The sequence below is a fragment of the Schistocerca serialis genome, chromosome 2 (genome assembly GCF_023864345.2).
Source record: "Schistocerca serialis cubense isolate TAMUIC-IGC-003099 chromosome 2, iqSchSeri2.2, whole genome shotgun sequence".
Classification (NCBI taxonomy): Eukaryota; Metazoa; Arthropoda; class Insecta; order Orthoptera; family Acrididae; genus Schistocerca; species Schistocerca serialis.
Window position 1 is genome coordinate 48,466,564 of NC_064639.1, and position 21,288 is coordinate 48,487,851.

At 43.2% G+C, this 21,288-nt stretch overlaps 1 protein-coding gene across 1 annotated transcript; it reads right to left on the reverse strand.

Moving 5' to 3' along the window:
* Window positions 1-778: 778 nt before the first annotated feature.
* On the reverse strand, window positions 779-20,933 carry LOC126455720 (uncharacterized). Its single transcript, XM_050091489.1, has 2 exons — window positions 20,910-20,933; window positions 779-1,555 (listed from the first exon to the last, which is right to left on the reverse strand). Exons 1-2 carry the CDS (start codon window positions 20,931-20,933, stop codon window positions 779-781), a joined length of 801 nt encoding a protein of 266 aa, XP_049947446.1.
* Between the last annotated feature and the right edge of the window lie 355 nt (window positions 20,934-21,288).

The window sequence follows — 21,288 nt, forward strand, 5'->3', positions numbered from 1 at the left end:
CTGTCGGAGCACTCTGGTGTTTATCCCACGCACCCAGGCTGCAAATTTAGGCGTCAATTTTGTGATTTGACCTGTAGTGCTGGCATTCATGAACAGGATCCTGAAGGTGTTTTCCAACAGGGTAACGCTAGCATAAATACCGCTTTTGTGTTGTAACCCAGCATGCACCATCACCAGTGGCATGTCTCCTCGGCCCGCTCGACCGCCATATCTGTCTCCAATCGAGCATATGTGGGACATCATCGAACGACAAGTCTAGCGTCATCCACGAACAGCATTAATCGTCTCTGTATCCTTGTATTGACCGACCAATTGCAACAGGCATTGAACTCCATCCCATAAACTGACAGGCGGCACCTGTACAAAAAATGAATGAAGTTTGAATGCTTGCATTCAGCATTCTGGCGATCACACCGGTTACAAATGTACCAGCTTTTCACATTTGCAATCGGTCATCTCGTACTTCACCTGTCGTCTTGCAATGTGAATCACATAGACAAATGTATTCTCGAAATTTCATTACTCCACATTAATTATTTTTTGGTGCTGCAGTTTTTTCCGTCAGTGTATGTTTAGATGCTAGCAGACGATGCTACTGTTCCCCGACAGACGTTATATCAAAACTTTCCTCCATATAAATCTCGAAAGTGACATTCTGTTCTGTTCCGTCACATTCCGTTAGTAAAGATGTGAGTACCACCACTTGAAATACTCTTTGGCATGTTTCCTTTCATCCCGTTCCATGCCATTCTGCGCCATCACGTATGAACGTACAAACTTACTTTGTGATTTTCTGGTGGCTTCTGATGCAGGAACAGAGCTCTGAATACAGCATCTGCCGCTTCGCGAGTCCCCTGTCAGCGGTCAGGTCCACAGCACCGTCACCAGAGAGCCGCAGTCCAGAGATGCGCTGCCCAAGCAGCTGCAGGAGGGCCCCCACGTGCAGCATGGCCGCCACGAAGAAGCAGTCCAGGCCGATGACGACGGGCACCTGGGTGAGGAGCACAGCGCACTGCAGGGCGTAGAGCGCGGCGTACGCGCCGGGCCACAGCGACCAGTCCACTCCCTCGATCTGCACCACCGGCAGCAGCTTCTGGTCGCCGCCGGCCAGCAGCGGCGCCGGCAGCCACAGCAGGATGACGGCGTAGATGTAGACACTCAGCGACACGGTCATCCAGCGGGCCCAGCGGCGTGCGGACTCCAGCTCGGGGCGGTCCCAGTCCTCGGACACCATCAGATCCAGGTCGCGCACCAGACGGTAAAAGGACTGCCTCTTGCTGAAGAAGAGCGCCGCCTTGGTCATACCGGAGACGTCTTCGAGTATGTGCATCAGCGTGTGCGAAATGGCGTCCACGTCCCCTCGGGCGGTGTGGATGCTGAACAGACCGACGGCCACGTAAACGGCGGCGCACAGCTGCACCAGCGCCGCGTACACCAGGTAGGCCGGTCCACGCACGCGCAGCGACAGCCCCACCACCGCCAGGTACAGCACGTTGCCCGACAGTGTGCGCCCCACACCTTGCTGCCCATCCACCTCTGACCCTGGCTTCTGCGACTGAAAGAACAAATCGAGTCATCGGCAACTGCTCCGTGTGGTGGGATGTAAAAAGTGTCCAGTCACACTACTAGAGCGGATGAGTTATTGCCAGAATAATACTCTTTGAGACTAATCTCTCTTAGGACAAACGGACCTCGGTCCCGTGCTCAAAAAGCACAGAAATAAATACACGTGTTTGTAGTTTATTACTTAACGTTTCCGTCAGAGCTGCAAATCACATTTTTATTTGTGACTAGATTCGAACCATTCGTTCATTCCCAAATTATTACCTATATTAGAAGATACAATTTTATTAACAAAGCGTGATAGACAAACGTTTTCTGTGCACAGATTATAACAGTGCAATGAATCTTTTGTGGCATACTTGCATTTGTAATGTTTCCCTGTACGTAATACATTTGTTTTTACATCACATCAATATAACAAATATTACTCAACTATATTACGGTTGTCTTGGTACACTCAAGATTCAATAGGCGGCTTTCGTTGTCTAGCTACAAAAATATGACAAACACTGAGTTTTTTGTGTGTCCATAAGCTCTGTGTCCCAGAAATCACAATGTCACAATTACATACATTGAAGCGGTGTATTGGTGAAGTTCTCAGACATTATCACAGTGTTTTATAAATTGTTGAAATATCATAAGCTAACTGCTTTACTGAATGACGATTTATTTTTATAAAGGGTAAAAAAATTATGGTATTTAATTTCAGATTGTTCGTTCATCAATTTGTGCGGCTCTTTAATCTTCCGTTTATATATTTCAAATGCTTCAAGTATGTTTAACTTCGTTCCTTTAAGTGTCCTGTGTAAAAGATTCATAATACTGTCGGTAATACCTATTGTATATCATGTGCTTGGAAAATGATGGCTAAAAGCAGACCACTTTACTCTCTAAAAAAACGATAAAATGTTCCACATTATAATCTATACAAACCAGATGCACAATACTTCAATCCATTTTTTACAATTTTATGTCTTATACTAAACCTTGGTTGACCTGTAGTTCAAAATGCTATTTTTTACTCTTCATGGAAAGCGTTCGTAAACTTGTCGGTAATACGGCCACAATATTTCAATGTATTCAAGTTTTTTTCTTTCCTTACGTGGGTTTCTTTCACTTTCGTATTTTTTGAGATTCTGTGTAACTAAGCTTCTCTTGAAACCGTGCTGTTGCAACCTCTTTGAGGATGCGTAACACCATCTGTATTTCCGTCTCGTGTAATGGAAGCTTATGTAGGCGAGCTACCATAGAGAAGAAATACTCTTTTTATGATTTGGTGGTTGACTGGAGTCATCCGTTATTATTTCATCGGAGTGTGTTGGTTTACAAAAAATGGAAAATTTCAGCTTCTTTTCTGCCTTTGTTACTGATAGTTCTGTGTAGTTAACTTACCTTTGTATTTCTAACATACGTAATACTGAACTAAAAATTCAAAACTGGTTACTAATAAAAATATTATTTGAAACATGTAATAAGTAAATTACAAATATATTGAGTTTCTGATCCTGACACCGACACAGCGTTAGAGATACATAAATACTTGTTTCGTAAAACCCCTGCACGCAGTTCAGGAGCCTGTGTCCCATAAAGGCTACTGGTCAGTTCCCCTACGTCGTCGCCTCATGAACATATAACCACCGCAGATTGCAGCAGGCAGCTGTTGCAGCGACATACCGTACCACCTGCTACCAGGACATCAGGGTACGACCACCACATCGTCAACCAGTCGTGTTACCGAAATCTAGGGTCCCAGTTCAGCTTTGCAGCAGAGTGACTACACGAGACCTTGGGTATCTACGCATCAACACGCAGGGCCAGTGTTCGTATAAATGGCTCCCACACTGCGAGCAAAGGAGACACCACTGTGCACCACGACCGCTGTGTGGCCGTCGTTGAGGCAGTGTCCACTGGTGCAGCCATCAGCGCTAGTCGGCATAATTCACTTATCGTACCGTCCTGCCTTGGGGTAAAGTACCACGACACACACAGCCAACCGGAAGTTGTGGACCGAAGCTCGCTACCCGGGTGGTATAGCTTTTGCTGCGAGATGCTGCCAGATAGGCTGTCGATTCAACCAGCCCGCCTCGTGGCCGTGAAGCACGGCAGTGCCAACAGCACCGACTCAGCGGCAGCCCCATCAGGTTGCCTGCCTAGCAAGAACGATCCACTCCCGAGCCACGCTGTGCTGTTTACAGCCACGGCTGCCGTCTTGACAGTGTGCCACCGCCGACGTCTGTGGCTTCAGCACCTGACCCGCTCACTAGACGTGTGCCTGGGACATCGTTTGATACTGTAAGACAGCAATAAATGAGTGTGGTTACAACATGTGCATTGTTGAATACGATCCCGCCCTCATGAGTGAATCGGCACGCCAGGGCTGAGGAGATCTGAACGGTCACCGTGGCTAGCCTGTAACTGCTCCCCCACCTTGCAATGGTGCCGATTACTTGATAACCGTGGATGCAAGTGGACATCAACGGCAACTCTGACTACATTTGCCTGATGTATTTTCTAACTCCTTTGTCTCTGTTTCTTATCTTGTAGGCAACATATGTTTAGATGTTTTTGTGAAATGATCTTATCAATGGAAGAAAGTAACGTAAAGTCCAAAAGAAGTATCTCGTAGAAGGAAATATGTAGATATAGCGTGCTAGTGTTAAGTGCGACCTGTACACGATTTACAAATATAATCTAGTCAGGGACCACTCTTCCCTTCCTTGTGGCAGGGATTCCGGTCTCATAATAAAGTTTCTATGAAAACTTAACCGAATATACAGCATGCATCAAGTGTCAGAGACTGTTGTAAACAGCACCAAAACTAATACGTTTGTCGACAAGGAAGTGCAGACGTCATACATCCTTTGCGTTGCGTGTCTCAATCGACAAAAAAGGAAAACTTACAGGATCACTTCGTTGTCCATCTGTTTATCTGTCTATTTGGCTGATTGTTCAAAACCGTTTCTTTGAAGGAAGGAACAGTTAGACGTATAAAGCTGAAATATGTGTCACAATTTGTTATGTAAAAAACTGAAGCGTTTAAGTGAATTCAGTCAAAAGTTACGGCCATTTATCTCACACATTTTGATATTCGCAAACACACTCATCAAACCCTACAAGGTATGTCCATTTGCCCTATAACCATGAAATTTTGCAAGAAGGAAGGTTTCCACTACAGCCAAATGAAAATATCCGAAAATTGTTAATCTGTAATTACATCACACAAAAGTATTTTTTCATTTGTTCTCGTACTCTCTGTGTGTCTATCCATCCGTATGTTAAGACCCCTTTTTCTCACGAAGGAGCAGACATAATTTAATATCCATAGTCCTTTGTTGTTAGGCTCTTAAGTCAGTGTAAAAAAAGGATACGGTCATTTATGTCGTCTATTTTGACTCTCGCAAACTCACTCATTAAAACCTATAAGGTTCTTCCTTTGATGTTCATTTGTGAAATTTGGCAAAAAGACAGTACAGGTGAAGGAAAAAAATCACAAAGTTGTTTATTTGTAATTATATCACTCGAAAAAAAATTTTCTTTTGTCATTTGTTACCCGACTTTAAACTTGAAATTAAAAAATTCTGAAAAGTCCTGGTTGTCGTAGAACCTACATCTTGCCAGTATCAACGACGATAACGGGCAAATACCGTCGATACCTCGATTCCCGGACTGGAGGAACAGTCTGTATACACAATTAAGTTTGTACTGGACCCTCAGTGAGCGAGTCCTATTCGCACGTACTCAGTTATTTTCGTTTTAAATCTTAGTGGCAAACTTGTACAAGAAGAGTTGCTTATCGGAAGAAACAGCAACCCGTGGCAAGACATAGATCTGGAGATCATACTAGCCAGGACAACAGTTGCACACCCTCTGTTCTCGGCTAGCTCAGCTCAGCACAGCACGAGCAACATACGGACTGACGTTATCGTGTTGAAAGATAAAGCTATGAATATCTCGACCATTGGCCTTAAAAACTGTTAAATGCAGCGCCTGCTGTCCAAATTATCGGCTATGCTGCTCAGAGGTGATCGCGCTGTGTACCCAAAGACATGTCACACCATCACGCCTGGTGGTGGTCCCGACTGAAGATGACTACTGTAATCACGTGAGGTTCGTTCTTCTAGGATTCTCCACACATAGATACGCCCATCGTGGTAGCAAACGGAGAACCGTGACAAGTCTCAAAGGATGACGTGGTGCCATTAATCTGTCCGGAGTTGTCGTCTCCAGTCGCTCTCGAATTTGAACATGTGCTGCAGCTATTTCTCCTTCTTACACGAGGTACAGTACGGTATTCTTACAAAGAATGCACGTATAAATTCGATTTCTGAACGAGAAACCCACTGTATAAGCCTTTCCCTACACACCGACAGCGTTACTCCTTCATTCCTTGTAATATGGCAACAATATGCTTATCATCCGCACTAGGAAACGTGCAGCATGCTTGACGACAGTTTACATGTGTTGCATGCCGCCTTGGTGGTGTTGCAATTTTAATGGGCTGTGGTGTACGTGGAAAAGAGGAGCGGTCCTGTCACACTGCCCTAGGGGCACTCCTGACGTCACTTCTGTCTCTAGTAATGACTCGCTGCGCAGGATGGCGTACTGGGCTCTGCAACTATTACTCTTACTATTCCGTTGGGACGGAATGCTTTGATTAGTAGAGAACATGTGTGAGTAAAGGTTCACTTAATACAGCTATCAAGAAGAGAATAGAAGGTTTTAAAATGTGGTGCGACAAAAGAATGCTGAAGATTACGTAGGTAGATCACGTAACTAATGTGAAGGTACTGAATAGTATTGGGGAAAAGAGGAATTTATGACTAGAAGAAGGGATCGGTTGGTGGACACGTTCTGAGACATAAAGGAATCACCAGTTTAGTGCTGGAGGGAAGCGTGAAGGGTAAAAATCATAGAGGGAGCTCAAAAAATGAATATAGTAAGCAGATTCAGAAGGATGTAGGTTGCAGTAGCTACTCGGAGAAGAAGAGGCTTGCACAGGGTAGAGTAGCATGGAGAGCAGCATCAAACCAGTCTTTGGACTGAAGACCACAACACCAACAACAACAACAACAACAACAATAACAACATCAAAGGGTGATAAATTATTAAGGATATTGGAAGGAATATGTCGCAGCCTAGCGTGTCTGGTGACTAGACAATAAAGACTTCCAGTGAAGGCTGGTTACCATGTGATAATATGTTACAGCACACTGTAAATATGGCACTACAATTGCGCCATTTCTCTTCGAGTGTGAGCCTGAAATCGGTCTAATGTTACTCCATTTCTCTTTGTATGCGCGCTGGTATGCAAATAAAGCGGACGAAAACACGTTTTGTAGCGCCCCCTCTGCAATAACTAGAGACCAGTGTCACTTGCTGAAAGGATGGTCAATTCACAGAAGCGACGCAGATGTCCGCTTTCGACTACACATGCTTTGAGGTGACGTCATCCACTCCTGCACCGTGAGTGCTGTGTTGCTCACAGCACTACATCAGAGTTTTTCTTTGAGGCTGTTTATAGGGAATTGTGCAAGTGTACAGTATGAGGGATTTGTACAGCCGTTGTCATGTTGGCATCATGCCCACGTGGTCTAAACAACGGCCTGGCAATTCGCCGACCCAGGTTTGATTCCCGCTGTTGCCTAAACTTTCTTTTCGAAACTGCTAATTACAATATTTAAATGTATTTAAACAGTTCCAATCGTACACATAAAATTGATGTATTCAAGTTAGTTGGATTACCGCCCTTGTAATTCCAGAAGCTATAGGCTAGATGGTGGTAAAAAAAAAGCGAATATATGAGGAAATTCAATATGAAAGTGTTTTCCGTAGATGATCTGCTAAAGAAGGCCTTTTCCAATAGATCTTTGCAGGACAAAGTGAGATTTAAAGAGTTAGGTAGATACACTTAAAACCTAAATCTAACAACAAATGGCATGGGATGAGGCTCACTGGTTTGGCTTAAGTAATTCTGCAAAATATTTTGATCAGGTTCTCAACTATCCAGAACCAATCCATAGCCTCTAATACTCAAACATTCAGGAATATCTAGAAGATGATTTACCCCAAACAGTCAAAGAAACTGAAGAAGTTATTGAAACCTCATAAAGCTAGCTGCTTTTACAGTAAAGCTTTTGAAATGGTCTCTAGGAAAAATAAAAGAATGGGCTAAAACAAATTTTTAAGAAAACTTGGAAAATTGAAAAACACTCAAGAGAGTGGACGGTGACCTTGCTAAATCCAGTACATAAGACTGGCAATCAACAACATGTTAAGTACGGGGGAATTTCTTTGCAACAAGTTGCATATAACGTATTTTCCAAGATTATATTAAACAGAGTGGAAACAAAACTGGAGAGTAATTTAAGTGAGTATCAAGGTGATTTTAGGAAGGGTAGGGCATGTACTGGACAAATATTTAATGTGAAGTCAATGAGTTGCCACAGATTACCAAAGCTAAAGCGTCAGTAATTCTCTTTGAAACTGTGTGTAGCGTATTGTGAAAGCATATAGTATGAGGTAATTTTAAAACGCCGAAGGTGCAAGGACACTGTGAGTGAGTGGTCTAAATCCCCGACAGGTGACTCGCAGATCCAAGTTTGATTGACGCTGATCCAAAAAAGTTTTTTTTTCATTTTATTTTAGTCCTCGCAATGTTAAAGTACACTCATATTCAAAAATAAATAAATAAATAAATAAAAAAGAACACTTTGAACGACTAGAGATAGGACGCTCATATTCATGGGGCATGTACGCATGCAGAAATGATTAATGCTTGAGCCATGTCAGCCTGCGGGTTCAAGGTCAACATCGATATAGCGGCGCCACATCACCTACCGGCAAATGTGCCTGCAGCTCTCGTTGTCGCTGTAAACTGAAGGTAATGAATCAACGTGACTTGAGCAGGCGTGCAGGACGGCTCGCAGGCGTATCCGCGCAACGTACCATTAAATTATTGTGTTTGAAAGAGGGCAACGTAGAACACGACAAGAGGACTAAGTCGCACCACTCAGACCGCCCCCAGAGGAGATCGAGACCTCATCAGAATGACATTGCAATACAGAACTCAGTCCTCCTAGGGTCTGGCGTAACAGTGGAGCGATGTAATACATAGTACACTATCAGGGGTGACAATCTGTCGCCGCTTATTACGGCATGGATTATGGGCGAGTCGTCCACTTCTCCGCCTACCTTTGATGAATGTAAAGAAACATTCTAGACGGCAGTGGTGTATGGGACGACGTCACTGGGGCAGGAATGGCAAGAGACTGTTTTCAGACGAATCCGGGTTCTGTTTGTTTGAAATGATGGCCGCATTTTGGCTCTCCGCAGACGGGGTGAGCAGCATCACAGTGCCTGCACTCGCACAAGACATACAGCACCGACTCTAGACCTCACCGTGTGGGGTGCTGTCAGGTACAAACGCAAATCACAGTTCAGTTGGTGCGTGTTCAGGCCTCTATGACCAGTGTGACCTACATGAACGACATCCTGCAACCTGTAGCCATATCCTTTTACACAAGACCCCAGACGCCATTTTTCAGTAAGACACTGCACGACCGCATGCTGCACGAACACGTACCTTCTTGGTGTCCCAGGATGTCAGACCACCAGACTTGTGGCCAATCGACGATGAGTGGAACTTGGTGCAGCGCTGTGACCCAGTGTCAACCACCACAGATGAATTTTGAAACCGGTGAATGCAGCAGGGATGGCTCTACCACAGGATGTCATTCGCGCCTTATGAGAGTCGACGCAGTCACGCATGGGACAAGTCATCAGAGCCCATGCTGAACCGCGGTGACTGAATTGCTAATTGTTTCTGCAGAATGTATTAATGTTCATGTCTAGTGAATATGACTCTCCTATCCGTAGTCGTTCAAAGTGTTCCTTTCTTCTTTTCTCTTTTTTTTTTTTTTTTTTTTTTTGTTTTTTTTGTTTGAGCATGAGTGTATTAATTATGAAATATAAATGTATTTAAACAGTTCTATATGTGAAATTGATACATTCACTTAGACGACGACCGCAGGTGAATTTATATTTTTTTATTTATTTTTACCAGTCCACAAGCTATCCAGCTATTTAATCTACCACATCGGTATTTAAAATGCAAACAAACTAGATAAGTATATGACACATTTAAAATGATTTTGACACGTCATTCTCGTCATTATTAAGTGTTCCTTTTGTAGTCTCCATCCGAAGACTAGCTAGATGCAACTTCCCGATATTCTGTCTAGTAAAAGTCTCTTCATCTCTGCATAACAACTGAACCTACTTCTGCTTGAACCCGCTTGCTTTAGTGAAGCTTTCGTCTCCATCTACAATTTTCACCTACAAACTTTCCTCAATTATCGAACTGACGATCCCTCAGGATCTATTCCATCAGCCGATCCCTTCTTTCAGTGAAGCAATTCCCTTAAATTTCCTTTCCCCTAAGCTCGATTCAGTACCTCCTCCTCAACTGCTATCCGATCAACCACTTCAGTCTCCATCATTCTTTCGTAGCACCAAATTCACAAGGCTCCTCTTCTCTTACTGTCCGAACTGTTTATCGTCCACGTTTCACTTCGGTAGAAAGCTACTTCCCGGTCACATACCATCGTAAGTTCTTCCTGCAAGTTTTACTTGCTTTTATATTTGAGCCCAACAAAAATCTCTTTTTTCAGAATCGATTTTTCTCACTATTGCTAGTGTCCTTCTTATATCCTCCTTACATCGGTCATCATCATTTATATTGCTGCAAAAACAGCAAATCACGTCTAATACATTTAGTGTCTCATTCGTTAATATAATCCTCTTAGTACCGTGCAACGGTACATTCGACAAAGTTACTAAAAATGCGTGTCTCCTGCTTGTAACAATACATTTAGGTGACAAAAGTCATGGGATAGCGAATCCACATATATAGATGGTATAAAACGGCACTACGTTGGCGGAGCTGTCACTTGTATCCAGGTGCTTCATGTGAAAAGGATTCCGACGTGATTATGGCCACCCGAAGGGAATTAACATATTTTGAACGCGGAATGGGACTTGGAGCTAGATGCATGGGAATTTAATACTCCGAAAACCACAGTGTCAAGAGTACACCGAGAATACCAAATGTCAGGCGTTTTTTCTCACCACGGACAACGTAGTGGCCGACGGCCTTCAGGTGTCTGAGAGCAGCGGCGTTTGCGTAGAGTTGTCTGTGCTAACAGGCAAGCAACTCTGAGTACGACGAACGTATCCTTTACGACAGTGCGGCGAAATTTGGCGTTAACGGACTATTGCAGCAGACGACCGACGATAGTGGCTTTGCTAACAGCACGACATCGCCTGCAGAGCCTCAACTGGAGCAGCGACCGTGTCGGTTGGACAGTAGACGACTGGAAAACCGTGACCTCTTCAGATGAGCCACGGTTTAAGTTGGTTAAGAGCTAATTGCAGGGTTCAAGTATGGCGCAAAGCCCACGACGCCATGGACCCAAGTTGTCAACAAGTGAGCTCATGGTGGCTGCATAATGGTGTGGTTGTGTTTACATGGAATAGACTGGGTCCTTTTGTCCAACTGGACCGACCATTAACTGGAAATGGTTATGCTCTGCCGCTCCAACTGCAGCCTTCATAGACCTTAGATGGAATTGTTCGCTACTAGCTTGAAGAACATTCGTATTTGACAGTTCGAGAGTATGATTTGACCATCCAGATCGCCCTACGTGAATCACATCGAACTTTTGTGGGGTACAATGAAGAATTCAATTTATGCACAAAATCTTGCACCGGCAACACGTTCGACACGATATTAGGAGATATCCCACGTCTTTTGTCACTGTTGTGTGACAGCCAAGGTTTCCGGTTCTTGAATCGAATATGGAAGGAATGTGTGGAAGGTCCGCACGCTAACGCTGACAGTCAGGATGCCATTGAGAGATGCACGTTGCTACGATGAATAATGAAGATTGCTTAAAATGTTCTGGCGTGACGGTACGAAATTTCATCCTGCGACTGGTTTCTGCTGTTGTAAATGTGATGGTACCGAATGCGCTACTGGGTTATCTCATTTCTCAATTGTAACCGCTGAGAAGATGATATTTTTTTATTTGAATTGGCAGTGGATCGTAAGTGTATGGTTTTCTTTAAATATTTTTTGATTATGGCGACCAGATAGCGCTTTTCTTATGTCACCGAATTATCGGACTTTTGCGAAACAAGAAGTTGGTTAATAATTGTTTATTAATGTAAAGGTACGTTAGGCAGTGAAAATACCAGAAGTGGGACTTATTCCTTTTTTTAGAATAGGTATCATTATTTGACAGCAGCGGCAAAATAGCCGACGAGAGTTTTCTTTATTTCTATTTTCAGATTTCGCCGCAGCTGCACACAGGGCGTCTACGTTTAGTCGTTTTCAGCAAAAGAGAAATATTGCCACAGTCACTGCAAAATCGTGGCACTAATGCAATTGAAAGTAATAATATATTCATCCAGTTTTCAAAGAAAAAAATGAGTGTTTTACTTAGGCCTTAGCCGTAAAGACGTTCTCTTGCAGGTAACAAACATTCAGCGTGTACATTTAAAATCGCTCTGTAGCTGCATTTTTTTCTCAACGTTCTCTCTGTCTCTCTCTCTCTCTCTCTCTCTCTCTCACACACACACACACACACACACACACACACACACACACACACACATACGCACGTGCGCGTATGTAGACAGAATGAGCGTTGGATTCAAGATCGAATATGGCATGTAAAACAAACAAAGGATGGTAAAGCAAAATTATAAACAAGCTAAACATTAAAAAGAGCTTCGATAAAATTTTACAACTGCCGAGTCAAAAATGTTTGTAGAGTCGTAAAAAAAATACCAGAAAGAGAGAAAGAGACAGAGTAGTTTAAACGGAAAGGTAGAGAGGCGCAGAATGCTGCCTCTCGGAATGGCATAAGGGCATCATACTGCGTCATTCGACAAGTTACTGGAGTGCACAGTTTCTGAAACGGACCCATAAAATATAAAAATAGAAATCATCTGCTCACAAAAGGGGAACTAGTTGACCAGGAGGTTGAGTACTTGAAAGAAACATTAAACCAGCTCAAACCACTCAATGCTTACAACTTGGAAGAGAACCAAAAATACAAGAGCTAATGGCCAAAACGGGTGATATCACAGAGGCACAGATGTACACGACAATCACAACACTCAAAAACAACAGAGCAACTGGTCTGGATGAAATCTCAGCCGAAATTCTGAAATATGGGGTCCAGAAGATTGGAGGCGTGACATCGCTGTTAAACTACCAAAGACAGGAAATCTAGCCTAAAGTACAAACTGAGGAGGTATCATGCTTCTCTCGGTGCCAGTCAAAGTCTTTTGCTTCGTTCTTCTAAGCAGCAGATTGCCCACTATGGGAACCAAAGGCTTGCTCTCGAAGTGGGAGATCCTGCTCTGAACAAATATTTGTTGTTTGAAACGTAACAGAACTTGCATAGAATTCAGCTGTCTACTGTTCCTAAAGTTCGTTAATTAGAGACACTAAATAAAAGTTTTTGGCAGTAGGAACACAGTAATATTACAAAAATTAAGAAATATTCTAAGTCTGTATGGAATTCTTGACAATCTACTGACATCTTCAGAAACCTTGAACTAGACTCGAATTGCTGTACAGGAACAGAACATGGGAACACCACTTCCTGTGGCATTCTCACGGACGTCAGACAAGGATGTATTTTGCACAATTCCTTTTAATATTGGTTCAAGATTTAATACTGAAAAAACATTGGATATCTCTCACATGAGCATACGTTGGAACTAGCAGTCTGGGGCTATGGATCTGCATTTTGGTGATGACGCTGTTCTTCTGGCAGAAACACCACAAAGTTTAGAACTAATGGGCAGTTAGCTCAATGAAATAGTCTGTTCTATAGGCCAAAAAAATTAATGGCGATAAGACAAAAATCATTGTGCATAAAAATTGAAAATGTACCCGCTCAAATTATAATGTAATATAATGTACCATAAGGTGTCGACAGATTTCCACATCTCATCTGTAATAATGGGAAGTAGATGCAGAGGTCAGCAACAGAACTGAGAAAGCTTCTGGAGTCTTACAGCGAATGCGATCCATATGACAGTATAGCTTCGGCTGTACTCCTTTATCATACTACCGATGGCCGTGTATGCTAGTGACTCCTGGAAAATTTCAGTAAAATCAGCACACAAGCTCAATGTTTTTCACTAATTACGGATGAGACAAATTTTGAAAATAATTTATTGCGAACACGTTTGACATGATTAGCTACTGAGAAGATGTGGTTTACGTAGCCTGCACTAAACCGATGTCGGTTTGCAGGGCATCTTCTACGCATGAAAGATGAAAGAACCATGAGAACAGTACTGTTGTGTAACCAAGGGATCGATACAGAAGTAAAGGAAAACCACGTAACACCTCGAAACAAACTTTTGTAAAGGATCTTCAGTGCATGCCATGAACTCGGAGAAAGCTGCAAACCTCGCAGCTGATCGAGTCCACTGGAGGAAAATTGTTGCCCAAAATGCTACTTAACTTCGAAGAAACTAAATCGAATTAAATAAGTTCCAAACCTCCCCAAATCTACCAAGGCTTCCGTAAGGTTTTCCTCGCTCATCACATAACGCAGGCATCGGGAATCCTCCCCCAAACGCTTCCATTTGGGCCTCCCTGTGTCCCATTAACAGTGTGCCTGGGATCTGCCTGAAAACTTTCTGAGTCTACAATGGGCCATTACGCGAACTGTCCGCTTTACCCAGATACAATATTCTGCCTCTTTATCAAATGTTGAAAATTAGTCAGACACACGTATGTAACTGACATTTTTGAAAAAGCGACTGCTTTATAGCCCTGAACTAATTAAATGATCACAAGCAAATCTGACGCCACCAGGCAAAACGAAGCACTTTGTAGGGCTATACCAGCTCACTGAAGTCAGATCTGCAGTATCCTAACAGACTCCTCTTCATACAGAACAGTAAAACAAAATTTTACTAGACCTAACGGGAACCCATATAAATACTGCAAAAGTTATAAAAAAATGTGAAATTTAATGTTTTCAACCAACAAATAATTACATCATCAGGATCAGTGACGTTAGTAAAAAAAGAGCAGTGTATTGTGTTCGGAGAACTGCACATACCCCAGAACCATATTAGTTAAGAGTATCCAACCAAGCCTATGTGCAGAACGAAATTTTCACTCTGCAGCGGAGTGTGCGCATAGACACGAAACTTTCTGACGGAACAAAAATGTCCGCTGGATTGGGACTGGAACCCGGGCTAAGTGCGCTGTCAACTTCTTTCCTCCTTTTTTTGTTTCCTTGCCTTTATGATGTTTCGATCCGCCCTCATAGCGTTACTTCAGACATTAGCTTTTAATCTGCCAGGAAGTTTCAAGTTTATCGGTACACATGACAAAAGGCGCAACCAGTATGTTTCAAAAGCCGAGCATAATAACAGGTTTTTTTCGGGGTTCGTACATGTGGTTCTACTGATGATAGAAAGGTAAGGTCAGGTGTTTTGGAAATCCCTTGGGCTGAGCACCATTTGTGTACCCGAAAGAACTTTCATCTCATTGTAACTATGCTATAGTACAAGGTCAAATATTGCGCACTTCCTTCAGCTTAGGCAATGGCACAAATCGTTTGATTCTTTTTGCATCAGATGACGTTTACGGTGCGTGTTAAAGGTGCATAGAAGCACCATTTGGTTCGTGGGCAGTTCCTGAGAATACTCGAAAAATGCGTTTTCTTTTTTCTCAATCAGCAGCGGATATCCTAATAACCAACCACAGTAAACTACTCAAATTTTAACTGTATACGAATCTTCTAAAAGTACTTGTGTAGAGGTGACGTCTTCAAGTTTCAAAACTCTTTATCTGCTATTGACAAACACCCCAGAAATATGGTTTTTGTGTACAAAAAACGATCCACGGGTTCAAAGACGGCTATGCACAGTAAATGATAGAAATTTTTGTGATATGTTCCGAAGATCCCAAATTCGAATAAACGTTAAAATTTTTTGGTATATTTTTTCCATTCCCGACATAACAGAGATTTAGTGTTACCCTATTTGCATACGTAAAATACGATCGTAAAATCTTGTGTGAGGCGGAAACGTAGTTTAGGAAGTGACGTAGCACGCAGAAATATGCTGTAATGTATGTCTGATATCATCAGAAGGGTTCTGGAAACCCCATGTTATAGTACTGAAGCACAAGCAAAATTTTTGTGCACGTAAAATTAGTTTAGCATTATTTCAGTTTCACGTAAGTATACTATCAAAATTTTCCTGACCCATGCAGTTCTTCTCATATGAGTGACATGCCCGGTTGTAGCAAGGAAAAGAAGGGAAAAACGCTCATATTGGAGAACAAAACTGACTGAAAAGCTGCCTTATTCGATTTTCCTCAGCACCTTTCAAAATTTTACCAACAATTTTGTAATGCGGACATATTCGCTCTTTTTTATGCTGAGAGAGAAGGAGATAGCGGCAGTAGGAAGGAGTCGGAAAGGTAATAAATACTGAAAGAAGCCGGCCGAAGTAGCCGTGCGGTTAAAGGGGCTGCAGTCTGGAACCGCAAGACTGCTACGGTCGCAGGTTCGAATCCTGCCTCGGGCATGGATGTTTGTGATGTCCTTAGGTTAGTTAAGTTTAACTAGTTCTAATTTCTAGGGGACTAATGACCTCAGCAGTTGACTCCCATAGTGCTCAGAGCCATTTGAACCATTTTTGAACTGAAAGAAGATATGCAGTGGTTGTGGTAGAACAGTAAAGGAGATAATGGCAGTGTGAGAAAAAGAGAGGAACACAGTGATAATGGAACTTAGTTGATAGTGACAGAATAGTCAGCCGGCTGGTGTGGCCGAGCGGTTCTAGGTCCTTCAGTCTGGAACCACGCGACCGTTACGGTCACAGGTTCGAATCCTGCCTGGGGTATGGATGTGTGTGATGTCCTTAGGTTGGTTAGGTTTAAGTAGTTTTAAGTTCTAGGGGACTGATGACCTCAGATGGTAAGTCCCATAGTGTTCAGAGCCATTTGAACCATATGAACAGAACAGTCACAGGAAAAGAGTGCAGGAGACAGTGCCAATGGGAGGGGAATGCAGAAAAGGATAAACTGGAAGCGGGTGAGAGCCAGTGATTATAAGGGACAGAGTATGTGAAAATGAAAACGATGAAGAGAGAGATAGGGACAGTGAGAACAGGTGCCAGCAGTGGTACGGATTTAATGAGAGAGTGACAGTGAGAAGAGATGCCAGAAATTGTAAGGAATTAATGAGATAGTAAGAGTAAGAAAGAGCAAGAGAGTGACACTGAGAGGTGACAGCAGCAAGAGGACAGAAGGAAGGAGACTGTGACTGTGAAGCAGGAGACAGTGACAGAGAGAGAGGGAAAGAAATAGTGACAATGAGTTGGGCTGAATGAGTGAGTGAGATTGGGCGAATGGGAGCGGATGGGTATGAGCGACCTGCAACGATGGACCAACGGGTGTGAGGGAGTTACTTTTAGGGGAGCTAGGGGGTGTGAGCGGTGTGCTGCATCTTAAAAATACCGCGAATATGGTCGTCTGCCAAAATATTTGGGGAAATTTTTAAGGTGCTGAGGAAGGTAGAACGTGGCAGATGGTACCCCAATTTTCAATAAGTCTTTTAAATAAACAGGAAAGTATTCTCATAGGAGCTGACACTGAACTTTCATCAACAATCCTACGATCTATATAAATTAAATTTGAGATGCGAGATTTTTTCCTACCTACCGTGCTATCCCTGTTGTCATGAGCCCAGAGAAACGGGTGTTCGACCATTTATTCATTCTGAGTGACTGTTTGTATGTGAGTGTAGCTCCATCAAAGGAACACACGGAAAAATTTGAAAAGGAACTCACAGTCTTCCGATTTGAATCGGTTACGTTACAGTAAAATTCTTGTACTTCTGTTGATATTTATTTTATAACGTCTTTACAAGACACTATAATTCCGATTAATTGAACTGTGAAGTCCTGCTGTCTCTGACAGAACTAAATTACCTTCGTCAAATCTCCACGAGTTATGTTTGTTTCCCCGAATTTAAATTCCTGTTCAAAGTTTCTCCTCGGTTTCCCTTACTGCTTGTTTAATGTACGGAATGACATGGCGAATAGGTTGCCACCCAGTCTCACTCCCTTTTCGAGCACTGCTAGTATTTCATGTCCTCCGTCCAACTGCAATCCTGTTTATGTACACTATGTAAATAATCTTTTTGTATGCATTTTATCCCTGTGTTTTTAAGTAATGACTCCAATGATTCCAAATACTACAAACATTTAAACTTATTAATTTTTCTTTGAAAGAAGCTAATGTAATATTGGGCTGAAGATGTTGATAGTTGCCTATGGGAACGAAACGCAGGGGAATATCGTATATTCATAGGGTACACAGCCGGCCGAAGTGGCTGTGCGGTTAAAGGCGCTGCAGTCTGGAACCGCAAGACCGCTACGGTCGCAGGTTCGAATCCTGCCTCGGGCATGGATGTTTGTGATGTCCTTAGGTTAGTTAGGTTTAACTAGTTCTAAGTTCTAGGGGACTAACGACCTCAGCAGTTGAGTCCCATAGTGCTCAGAGCCATTTGAACCTAGGGTACACACTAAATGCAGATTCGCGAAACTTTCGCGGGATGTTGACGCCTGTATCCAAGCGTCTGTCTCTTGTTCTTTTTCAGTATTCCCGTGGTGCTACCCCGTGAGCCGAACATACCTGCCACCATTCGAGGAGCTGTTTTTTGTAGATGTTCAATATCTCTCATTGCTTCTAGTCAGTATGAGTCCCTCGCACTTGAGCTCCATTCTAGGATGGATCGCACGGGTACTCTGTCAACAGTCTGCTTTGTAGAAGGACTGCATTTTCCTTAGTATCCTACTAACGAACCGAACTCCCCCACCTGCCACCTGGTTTATGTGATGTTTTAGTCTATGTGATCTTTCTGTTAAATAAGCCCAAAAGTTGCTACGTCGAAGTATTTGTACGCCATGACTGATCCCAGTCGTGACTCACTCATATTATGGTCACAGGACACTACGTTTCTGCTTTTTATGAGATTCAAAATTTAGCATTTCTGAACATTTAAAGCTAGATGCCATTGTTGAAACCACATTTAAATACTGTAAAGATCTGAAAGACCTGCCTAGATATCTGTACAAAGTTTTGCAGACTACACTTGGTTGTAGGTAAGTGTACATCTCCAAATTGTTTATGATTACTACAACGCTGGCCACTGAAATTGCAGCGGTATGAAGGCAGTATGCAACAAACCACATAGGCATGAAGCAATACGCAAATGATAAGCATTTCACTGCAACTACACAGAGTAGGTGGGGAGAACGGCATCTACTTTCTTCCCATAAGGAAATATTACGCTGCGAGTTCAGGAACCGCATTGTTTTTTAGAATTGGGGAGAGTCTGTTAACCCCTTTGTGTCATGGAAAAATTTATATCTGCGTGCGACAGCGGCTGCACGTGATCTGTCGAGAGTATGCTTTATCGTTGCACGATATTGCTCCACGTATAGGTCATAGTTACGCAACTGTCATGAAATCGACGGGTTCAGAGGGCCTTGCGTGATCTCAACGGCCCCATACGATTAGCACCCGATAGGACAAACATATTGTTCGCTCGGCTGTATAAGATCATACAGTAACGTCACGGGCCTGTTTGTACTGTCCACAAGGACAGAGCGACGTCAGCTAGAATAACGGAGGCTGCCAGCAAGGCAATTATTGTTTCGGATTCCCTTGACATGAAAGCAGAGGGGGGGGGGGGAGGGGGAGTTATTGCGCCCACCGACAAGACAGGGCACAGGAGTGTTACCACGTCATCATCTCAGGTCAATCCCAGTTCTGCGTACGACGTTCCTATATTGCATTTGTCATTAACATATGAGCTCACCTGGCGTGTCGGTGAGGAGTGCCACTGGGTACACAACACGACCATATGTGGTTCGGTGTACTGTCTCGGTGACGTTATCTTTCAGCAACGTAATGCAGGCAAGCAGCACTTGCTGCCCTCGCCTACCTCCATAATAAAATGAACGTTCCTCTGTTGCCCTGCAAGCACGTTCCACAGATCTCTCAGCCATTCCACACTGGCACGCCCCCTCTTTCCAGCAACTACGGTTGAAGAACTTGAAAGGCTGCAGATACATTATGCTGTACCTAACGGATCGAATCTACCCTTATTCCTCTTTTCTTCCTGTGGAGTGGCGTTAACGACGCGGGGATGCCCCATACTATAATACTATAAGCACGGCAACGTTTGCCGCACCCCCGTGGTTTTGCCTAAACCATGGTAACGATCGCGTCGTATGTGTGGACGCTGAGCGCAGTCGTGTTTAAAAGTGACTAAACTGAAGATCGGGTTTAATTTAGTCACTGAGGATAGCATATGTCATTAATAGGCGACTTTAAAGTAATGAACAGCGGTCGTAAAGGCAATTGGAACTATGTTAAGTGAGTGATTGTCAATGTAAAACGAATGTGATTATGGTACATCTTTCATGTGCTTAAAGAAGAATAAATCGAGTGGTCGTTTAAGCAGTTTTAACGTCGTTCCAAACTGTTCATCTTATTGTCTTGTTCTGGTGTTAACTTATAAAGAAAAGTAGTGGACATCGTGACAGTGCATGCGTCAGCAGGGGCACGGTTAGGATGTCTGATAAATCGACACAATAATCTTGCGCGTGAATCTATCTACCTGTGCAGTCGTATTGCACAAGTACGAAGGCCAATAAGTCAGACAGCCAGATATTCAAACAAAATCACGGCAAAGTTTGCCGCATCCCGATGGTTTTGCCTGAACAACCATAACATCTCGTTGCCGGCATACCAGCGCGTGCTCAAAGTGTTGTAAACAGACCATATTTGTGTCCATGGGTGATATAAAAAAAGCATTGACAGTGGCTATCTAGTTGTTTCTTCTCGGTTCTTTGGGACTTTTAAACACGTTCCATGCCTCGGATACGAGTAGGGAGAATTTTATTGGTGATGTAATGAACCAATGGGACTTTCAATTACGTTCGACACCCCGGTCAAGACTAGCAAGACCTTTTATTTCATTGTTTGGTGATGCCAAGAACAGCCGAAACGCGTCGTATGTGAAGATTAAATAGGCCTATCTTGTTTTTTCTATATCTAAAGATAGTCAAACATTTCTTCAACGAAAAGGAGGGGTTGCAGTAAAGCTTTTCTGAGCGTTTCTTCAGTGATATCGTTTCCAGACGACGCACCTCTACATGTTTCACCACAGTTACGTCCACCCGTTGCATGCCAGTCTATATACCACAACCTGCTATGGCAGACTCACCGTTTTACCTACTGCTCCAGCCATGGCCACAGTCGCCTCCCGTGTCTGGCGTTACTGCGCTCTTGAACGTCGGAGACTCGGCTTTTGCCTGCGAGTCTGCTCAGCGGTGACCTCTTCCCCTACCCCTTTGGCAGCACCGCTCTCAATTATTCAAGCCCATCTCCAGCGATGCGCTAAATATTTAAATATTACTGAGACAACAGAAACGCCTCGAAGCCAATTAAATAGTTTTTGAAACGGGTCAGCTGTATCACACAGAAAAGTTACGGCGGTTGAATAGCAACAGAATTAAATATTGTCGAACACAATCAGAAACAGTGAGTAGTTACATAAAGGCCTCATATTCTGGAAAAATACTCAATGAACCCGACATCCGGAC